This window comes from Mchenga conophoros, linkage group LG17 (assembly GCF_057382185.1).
Source record: "Mchenga conophoros isolate Kocher_MC1m ecotype Shallow Benthic linkage group LG17, M_conophoros_male_GT1.1, whole genome shotgun sequence".
Taxonomy (NCBI): domain Eukaryota; kingdom Metazoa; phylum Chordata; class Actinopteri; order Cichliformes; family Cichlidae; genus Mchenga; species Mchenga conophoros.
Window position 1 is genome coordinate 15,903,734 of NC_140542.1, and position 10,076 is coordinate 15,913,809.

A 10,076-nucleotide genomic window follows, 5' to 3' on the forward strand; every position below is an offset into this window, starting at 1 on the left:
AGACTATCATGAGAAAACTTTGTCACTGTCATTTACTGACAAAAATACATTGCATCTGGAAAGCATTTACAGCACTGCACTTGTTGCACATTTTCTCATGTTACAGCCTTATTGCAAAATAGAGTCATGTTGTTTTTCACCTCAAAGATTCTGTACACAATGCTCCATAATTGCAAAGTGGAAAAAAATTCGCTTTAAATTCTTGTAAATTTATTGAAAACAAAAATATAATATTTACAGTATTCACAGCCTTTAACATTACACTAAAAAACGAGCTTTGATACATCCTGTTTCCAGTAATCATCTATCAGATGTTTCTACAGTTTGGTTGGAGTCCATCTGTGGTAAATTCTCTTGACTGGACATGATTTGAAAAAGCACACACCTGTCTATTTAAAATCCCAAAGTTAACAGTGCAAGTCAGAGCACAAACCAAACTGAAGTCAAAGGAATTATCTGTAGATCTCCTTGACAAGACTGATCAGGGGAAGGGTCTTCCACGAGAAAGCGGCGTCTGGATTGGTACTTCGAGTTGGATTTCAATATCCTGTTCATTTCCGCAAATGCTGACTGATACCATGCATGGAAAAGTGTTGACTCATTTCAGGCCAGTGAGCCCTTCTAATGCTTGGTTTAGTGCCATTAGGTGCAGTGTTGTTAGGGATAAACGTTCAACAGCACGTTCCGAACATCCTGCATGCCCTGCTGTATGCAATAATGCAGAAAGAAATACAGGTTACACTTGGGGACAGCGAAGGACTTCTAAACATCTGCAGCATGCATGCTAGGCTGGCTGGACAATTACCTGATGGTAGTCGAAATGGTGATGTGGCCAGTGTTGGCATAGCAGGTGCACAAGCTACACAACAAGAAATATTAGTTTCAGAGGCAGTCTAAAACATCCAATTATCCGTTACAACTACTCCTGTGTAGGTGTGGGATTCGTTGTGTGTCACAGTGAGTTCGATGTAACCAGGTATTTTGCTCAGCTATTTTTACAGCAGTAGGTGTGGACAGCAGTGTCTGATATCATACCTCCTACCTGGGTTGTTGACCATGTTTTTCTTTTATGACCTTGACAAACACCCAGTGTCCAGGCTTCACCAGCTCTTCTCCTCTGTGCTCCGGTAGCTTCTACAGTCATTATTATAGTCAAGGCCGGACAGGCTGGACTCAAACGCAGGCCTCCGGGGGAATCGAGGGGAAGTCCAGGGGCACACTCCTCTTCACACAGTCAAAGTTTCCCCAACCCCTTACTACTAACCGCTTCTAGAAACTACAATTCATATTTACTTGTGTTTCAATATGTTACAAACATGCAAAGAAAATGTGGAAATCAGGGAGTGGTAAAACACTTTCAGTTCCCTCAGCCCTCATCTCATTTACAAATTTCAAACTTCCCTCATTTGCCTATCAGTTAATAATAATAATAATAATAATAATAATAATAATAATAACAACTATTACTACTACCACTAATTCTATTACAACAACAACAACAACAACCTTAAAACATCCAAAGAGTCACAATTTAGGGGCCTTTATTTTTGAAATGTCAGATCAAATCAGATTATGAAACACATTCTAAGCACAATGAACATGTTTACATGAAATATTTTATATATTTATACTCCCCCCCCCCATAAAAAAACAACAAGGGAAAAGAAAACAAATACACAGGAATTAGAAAGCAGATTTCTGAAAGTTTGGTATAAAAACAAAAAGAAAGAAAAAAATCACTCGTTTCCTCTTCGACTCTTCTTGTGACTCTTTTTTGAACTCCTGTAACGTGAAACAAAACAAAACCAAGTTAAATAAACAATGAATATTCTAATACCACTACACTGGAGTTGGTGAATACAAATATGCACACAGAGGGAAACTCTTTCTTCTCCCTCTCTGTCTTGTTATTTTTAACCTGGAGCTTAAAAATACACATTTCTCTTTCTTCCTCCTTCTTTTCTGTCTTTAGCCCATATCAAATTACGGCACAGTATAGTGTGCTTGTGCTATTTCTTGTTAGTTACTTAATTTAGTTACTTGTTTATAGACAATTAAAATCATGAAAGTATAATGGAGAAACTGCTCTCACAGCTAGAGACTGGCAAGGAACAACACAAATGCAACACAAGGGGGAGCCAAGACGACAAGTCAGGGGTAGATACCCAAGTTTGGGTGAGAATGAAGCCCCGGGTATCAAGAAAGTATCGTTAAGTGAGAGAGGAATTGACCTGAAAGACAGGATCCTGGACCCTCTGTAGCCGGTTACCAAGATTACATAAATTACCCTCTGAAGGTCTTCTAGATGATGTGAATGCAGCACTACGGACAATACGTACTGCAAACATTACCGAGACTAACCAGCTGATCTATGGCAGCAGTGATCATGAGATGTTTGGCTACAAGATGAACAGCCCCAAGGAGCAGTACGCAAGGAGTCAACTGAATGGTAAGAACAAGATCTGGGCTATCAACACCTATGCCTGTGATCAGGTACCCTGCTGGGATAATAAGCTGGTCACAGGAGGAGATCGAAGTCACTGACATCAAGACCAGGAAGCACAGCGCCCACTAATCAAATAACGTTACCCAGATATACATTAATAATAATAATACTCACCTCTCTGGGGACTTGGAATGGCTGCGATGTCTGTGGCTTCTGTGGTGACCTGGATCACAACAATGACACCAAGTCATTTTTAGTTATAGACAAAAGTTTTCCAAACTTATGTAACTATGGAAATAACTTGAACATTTCCAGTGCTAAAAACATAAAACACAGTTGCCAAAAGGATGGCAGAAGAACAACATGAATTTCTATGATTGCTGGCTTCATTTCAGTGGTTTAAAACCCACTGATATTGTGGCACAAATCTTTGCAAAAAATAAACAGATGAAAACAAATTTGAATCCAAGTCATCCTGTGGACCACTGGCCCTGATCCTGAGTGTCCCACAAAAATGTCTGGCTCAGGTGTTTTATGGTTTGCATGCATTTTTTTAAAAACCCTGTTGGAGGTAAGAATGTCCGATATATATTCAACCATATATTATTTTTATTTTAGGATTTCACCTATTGTGGGTTATTATTAGAATGTAACTACCACGATAAACGAGTCACCACTGTACATATATATACATATAACAAAAATAACAGTAACAAGCCAATCGATTAATTTTGGTTGATTAACTGTAAACAAAGTGCTTTGTTCATTAGTAAGTGAGCAGTTAAAGATATAATGGCTAAAATGCTTTGGAACTCCAAGTTGATGGAGAACATACATGTTCTAAATCATATGAATGATATATTTGGTTGCTTCTTTAACTTAAATGTCTGCAGACTCTTTAATAACCCATATTTTCCCCCATTCTCAGCTGTCTGTTATTGTGGTTACACCATATGGCCACAGAACACTGATCTCCCCTTTAATTACCTGGTGATTTGGAGCGGTGGCGTCTCTCTCTGGACCTGCTGCGGTGGCGCCGGGGGCTCTTGCTGCGATGGCGATCTCTCCGTGGTGAGGGGCTGTTTATGTACAATAAAAAACACAGATATTCCTGTAAGACACACATACTAGCAGTGCAGTTTTAACAAGATTAAAGTGAATGCAAAACGCAGTCATACCTTCTCCTCTTTGGAGACCTGCTCCTCCTGAAGAAGAAATAATGGAGCTTACCATAATGAAAGCAACTGTATAAACTCAATGTGGGAAAAGGTTGCTCTGCAAGTCTACTTGTCTTATTCACAAACATATGAAGACTCAAGAAAATGTAAGGATGAGCACAATGAGTACCGTCTGGGAGAACGGCTGCGTCTGTAACGTGGTGATGGGGAGCGGCGAGGTCTGTCATTGTCACGGTAACCACGTCTATGTGGCTCAGGAGTCTGAATTCTCTCCATCTGCAACCAAATTCATTCATGTTTTTATTTTTCAGTTAATCCACTAACAGACAACATTTTCAGTGGACATAGAAGCTATTTTATGCAGACGCCTCTATATAACTGAGCTGAGCAACCTAAACCAGTCATTGTATTGCAAAGGAACTAATTTACACTATGTAATACTATCTGTATTACTTGTGTTTGCAGTTTTTACATATTCGGTGCCAGATCGCGGATACAAGCGGCAGAAATGAGCTTCCTCCGAAGGGTGGCTGGCCTCTCCCTTAGAGATAGGGTGAGAAGTTCGGCAATCCAGGAGGGGCTCAGAGTAGAGCAGCTGCTGCTCCACATCGAAAGGAGCCAGCTGAGGTGGTTCGGGCATCTGACAAGGATGCCCCCTGGGCGCCTCCTGGGTGAGGTGTTCCAGGCATGTCCCACCGGGAGGAGGCCCCGGGGCAGACCCAGGACACGCTGGAGAGATTATATCTCTCGGCTGGCCTGGGAACGCCTTGGTGTTCCCCCGGATAAGCTGGAGGAGGTGGCTGGGGAGAGGGAGGTCTGGGCCTCTTTGCTTAGGCTGCTGCCCCCGCGACCCGGCCTCGGATAAAGCAGATGAAGATGGATGGATGGTGCCATCTTGTGGCAGTACAGAACGTTACTGCTATTACAGATGGATTTTCATGTTTCAGTGAAGCTGAACATATGCTAACTGTGCAGTTAAACAAAAGCTGATAGTTGAACATATTGTGTTTTGTTATAGTGAGGGCTCTTTAAACATTAGAAATATATTTGGAAAATGAACATGTCAATCAGAAACCACCAATTTATTGCATCAGTTTTATATGGTAGATTTTTACTGATAATTTTATTTTTAACCTTATCTTCTTCCTCATCTTCTTCTTCACTGCTTTCTACTTCATCCAAGTCCTCCTCCAAAGCGCTAATCCTTGGGTCCAGCATCTCAGCCTCCTCCAGCACTTGCCTCTTCTGTAATACACGCATAAAAAAAAAGAAAAGTCAATGACATTGGCACGTCAAACAGGTCAGATATACAAAAATGACACTAACACACCTGAAGCCGAGGAAGGATGACGTCACACATTCTCTCTGCGTGAAGAAGCCCGTCGATGAACTCGTCCACATGCATCACCTCAAACTCTGTAATAATTTACAAATAAAAATAAAAAAATTACGCATTTGTCCTGGTTCGAACACATCCACTTTGAAGACAAAATGTTTACTTGCTACCTCACGTATCCCACCCACTAACAAGTGTCACAATGACGAAAAAAATCAGTGTCTCATTGAATGATCGGTGCCTGATTGGTGTACATATACATGCACAACGCCTACAAATATAAACAACCACCCAATGTAAGGTTTTTGCCAATGTTGTCCTAAATTGCAAAGTTTAATCCACTAGTATGTGCAAGTGCTTTGTATGGAAGAGGATTAGGGCCACTGGGAAAAAAAAGTGGGCATGTCCTTTTTTTTTCTTCTTCTTTTCCAGAATTTTGAGAAAAAAGTCAGAATTTTGACTTTTTTCTCAGAATTTTGACTTTTTTCTCAGAATTTTGAGAAAAAAGTCAAAATTCTTTATTTGCAATCGTAAAACAGAATCAATACTGTCAATGAATTTAAAAAAAATACTGTTTTAACAAAAAGAAGAGAAGAACAATAGTCAAGTAAAACAGATATTTTTTTATTAAGATGTCAAATTACATTTTACTGTAATTTATTTATTTATATTCTTTAGTGGGTGAAAGTTATGCTTGATGAATTCCTAACTTCTCTGGACTGTGCTGTCTCAAGTTTCGGTATAAAATAACATAAATTGAATAAATGTATGAAACATATAAAAATTGACTTAGAAAAACATAATTCAGGTTTATTATATTACAATTCTGTACAAGCTCTTGACAAGTTACAAGGTTAAATTACTTTAATTATTGTTAATCTAAAATGTTAACCAGTAGTTTCATACTTAAACACCTATGCCACTTTTGTGCTCACCTTTGCCTCATGCTGTCAGTACTGCTACACTGTAATGCTCCTAGTGCTGGGGCCTTGTTTCAATAAGATTCACACTTCAAATTAGGAAGTTTATTAGTGACATTAGCTCATGTGAAAAGATGGAGAATGCATTTCATGCACTTACATTGTACATTGCAAGTACTGCTGATTGCAAGCAGCGAGCAAATAATAAAATGTTTAGTATTTTTCTTTTATATGTCAGAAATATCATTATTGCAAATTTTCTTGAAATATTGCGATATCATTCACCTCCCTCCAACACCAGTTAGAGTCCAGTCATTTATAGATTAACTTGTCAAACTCACCTCCATTTCTGTTCTGGCTCTTAATCTTTCTGTAGTCATTGTACAAAGGCTCCAAGTATTTGTAGCAATCCACTGCAGTTCCAGTTAACCTCATGTACATCGCTCCAAGTAAACGCACATATCTAAAAGAAAAGGGAAAAAAATGAGCACGAACATGTCATACCTCATCTATGTGTTACACACATAAAAATATATTCTTAATCAATCCAGCACGAAATGTGCTACACACGCTGCTGACTGCCGACAACAGTTTACCAAACTGCTGTGCAACATTATAATCAGCAAGATCACATTCAGGCACAAAGACATTTAAAAACACATAAAACTATAAAACAGTACTTAAACAATTTACAAAGCTTTTTATTAATAACAATTTTACAAAATAGCAGAAACATATTTTCCTTACCTAATCATTATCAATAAAGTATTCAACAAATACACAGCCATGTGACAGCAGCAAAGTAAACCGAGGAAAATAGGTTTCACTCATACAAATTAACTGAAGAAATGTACAAATATCTCAGCCCCGCTATCATATAGCCCGACGGGCGGGGCTGAGATAGATTTTGGTCGCCCGACCGGAGATATCGCTAGCGTCGGGCTAGCGATTTTGAGAGCCCTGGTGATTCATCACATTTGTGTTTGAGTTCATCATTCGATTTGTAAACACAAAAGCTTAAAAAGTTTTGAAGAAATTCAGATAAAACTCAAGGGTCATAATAATCTATTACAATTTGGCTTACATCCACCAAGATCAACTGAACAAAAAGTTAAGTTATGATTCTTACAAGTGTGTATTTTGAACATTAAAAAAGTACCATATAAAGGTTAAAAATCTTGTCACATTTGACCTCTGACCTCTCCTTCAAGGTCAATAGACTGATCTGAAGTTTCGAGTGATAATACTGCTATAAAGAGCAATTTAAAATGCCATTCTCAATGCCACTGTTTGCACTGATAACATACAGCCATATAAGAAATCATATATGGGTATTCTAAATATCATGCAACTTTTTCTTAAGGTCAAATGTTCATAAAGGTCTGTTATCTTTACAACTATGCTACAACCTTAGCTAAGCAAAATAGTGGGAATGTGCCTAAAAGTGTCACGAGTTTGAGTGAATTCTATACACTATGAACTTGGTTGAGAAAATTAACACAACATAAGTGTTTACTCCTTTTCTCTCTGCAGAAAACTCACTTGAAATCCTCGTTTTTTATGAATTCGACAATGATGTCTTTTTCAGGTTGAATCTGCAACATCTTCAGTGTGAGACAAAGGAAAGGAGTGGGTTTGATATTTCCACCAAAAACTCCACCAACATACTTAAGTTCCATGGCTTTGTCGACAACCAGCTCAGCTGAGGATGAAACAACATACAAAAGCATTGTTAACAAAAAACTATAAATACAAATTGCATTGTATACAATTGTTGCCTGCAAATGCACCTGCATACATGTTTCCAATTAGACAATGAACAGAGGTATACAGACTTGTACAGATTAGAAGTTTACAGTTCTACTACTATTTTACTACCAGTACCATTTCAGAACTGGGGAGTGATGTCCCTCACATATTAGCATATTAGCACTCTGAGTCAATTACTGTGGTATCCAACTATCAGAGAAGGAGATGAAGAAAGATGAAGAAAGGAATGCCTAAGTAGTACAACAAGCTGTGTCCTGGATTGTTGATTGCCTGACAGAAAGACCACAATATGTGCGTTTTAACATTGTGTGTTTGACAAGATCATCAGCACAACTGAGGCACCAGAAGGGACCGTCCTCATGTGATGCAAGCAGAAACATCTGCAGCTCAACGGGACAAAGACCAAGGAATTGACTGTGGACTTTAGGAGGACCTGGAAACCAATGACTCCCACTGACTTGGTAAAAAACACTGTACAGGAAGGGCCAGAACAGTCTCTAATTTCTGAGGTAGATGAGGTCTTTTAACATTTATTCCTTTTGCTGGAATGCACCAAATTGGGAGTGACATCACTTTTTCAATATTAATGCAATTTCATAAACACAAAATTTTACACCATTTCAATTGCAATCTGAAAAATGTTACGAAAGCCTTTAAATAAATATGGCCAAGAACAGTCCATGTCTCCCTTTAGACCCCCGTTTGCTGCAGGTAAGGCTGTAAAGGCTGCCATCAGCCTTTAGCAAGCTGTGTAATATAAACATGGTATGAAACCAAGTTAACAGCATGTTTTAATACTACTCTTGGAGGCTTACTGCAGATTTTTCTCTGTGTAAAACAAATTTTGGTGTTTGTTGATCAGGCGCTTTGATGAAGGGCTCCTGCCACCTTTTTCCCAGTATAGGTTTTATTGGTGGTTACAGGAACAACTGCTGTTTTTGGGCTCTAGAAACACGTTTTCTTTCCTCAGCTTCTCTGTAACAGCTAAGCCTATTTGCTCTTCCCGGTGCATGTGTAAGTGTAAACAGAGTTCAGCTCCATGTTAAACTATGCCAGTGTTATCATCACTGCTGCTATTGTGTTATCAGTGCTTCTGTATAAAACTGGGAGCCACGTGGACTTAATGTTGTCAAACTAAATATGTTTGCAGGTCTGTTTTTAGTCACAAATGTGGGTGAAACATTTGCATTTACATCGTTTAACACAACGGCATGTTACAGAACCATGTGTTAAATTTGTTTATTTTTTCTATAGCCTTTCTTCAGTAACAAACTGTTTCAACTTCTGCAATCAGGCAGGTTTCGCACTATCAGGACAAAAACAGAGATACTCAAGAGGAGCTTCTATCCTCAGACCATCCAAGGCTTAAATCAGAACATGCCCCCACTCCCCTCATAGCATCACCATAAGGGTCTAGAACAGGACCTTATTTTATATTCTTGTCATATTTCATATCGTATCTGATTTATTATTACGGCACACGCTGCTACACTGATCATGCTGCTTACCTACTGCTTATATTACTCTGGTCACTGTTGTACTCCAGTCACTGTTTACATTACACTAAATAACTATAGTCACTCAGTTCAATTACTGTGTTTACGTTACTTAATTTTGTTTATTCTACTTCCATTGCACGGTCAGACATTGCTGTGCTAATATGGTACAAACACTTTAATATTCCATTTGCAAAATGTACATATTCAGTTTTTTAATTTAAAATTTCCGATTTCTAATTTAAAGTTACTTATTGTTTATAATATTTTGCACAGTCAAGGAGCAGTTCAGGACACATCTTAATGTGTGTTGTACTTGTATGACTGTGTCTTGAATTTTTAGCCTAAAATAAAATAATTTCTGTTGCCTAAAAATATCTCTCTATCTATCTCCCCAAGAATATAACTGAGCCCGCTTAATGTCGATAGTAACCCGCTTGCTAAAATGAGCCCTCATGAAGCTAACGTTAGCTCACTGGTGACACTACTAACCGGTGAGACCGAAGCATTCCTCCTTCCAGTACTTAGACTCGTAGATTCGTGTGCGGATGATTTTCTCCACCAGATACTGCGGGTTAGTCCCGTGTATACTGTTAGCGTCTTTAACGGTTCTGTTTGCCATGATACTACTATTCTGGCATGGAGAAAATGAACAAAAAAAAGAAAACCTTAGACGCCAAACCGGAAAGAGTAAATATTATTTCCGGTTCGACTTCTTCTTCTTCTTCTTCCTTCCGCTTCTTCTTGTTGGCAAACAGCGAAACGGTGCATTACCGCCGCCAGCTGGTATGGCGTGTGGACAAAAATGACACACACACAAAGAAAAAACGACACTCAATTTCATCCATCCATTCGCTTCCGCTTGTCCTTTTCAGGGTCGCGGGGGGTGCTAGCAACACTGTTGAGGATTTATTCAAAACTGAAAAGACA

General features: G+C 38.8%; 1 protein-coding gene across 1 annotated transcript; it reads right to left on the reverse strand.

The window, feature by feature from the left end:
• Positions 1-1,524: 1,524 nt before the first annotated feature.
• On the reverse strand, positions 1,525-9,858 carry prpf38a (pre-mRNA processing factor 38A). The gene is made up of 10 exons (XM_085252553.1): positions 9,639-9,858; positions 7,423-7,582; positions 6,222-6,343; positions 4,955-5,040; positions 4,759-4,869; positions 3,794-3,900; positions 3,625-3,651; positions 3,434-3,525; positions 2,621-2,669; positions 1,525-1,782 (listed from the first exon to the last, which is right to left on the reverse strand). The coding sequence occupies exons 1-10, from the start codon at positions 9,766-9,768 to the stop codon at positions 1,737-1,739; spliced, it is 930 nt and encodes a 309-aa protein (XP_085108679.1). The 5' UTR covers positions 9,769-9,858; the 3' UTR covers positions 1,525-1,736.
• Positions 9,859-10,076: the final 218 nt, after the last annotated feature.

Coding starts and splice junctions, on each gene's coding strand:
- prpf38a (XM_085252553.1), bottom strand. CDS start 9,768: ATGGCAAACAGAACCGTTAAAGACGCTAACAGTATACACGGGACTAAC. Junction 4,870..4,954: donor TCATCCTTCCTCGGCTTCAG/GTGTGTTAGTGT, acceptor CGTGTATTACAG/AAGAGGCAAGTGCTGGAGGA. Junction 1,783..2,620: donor CATTCCAAGTCCCCAGAGAG/GTGAGTATTATT, acceptor TTCACGTTACAG/GAGTTCAAAAAAGAGTCACA.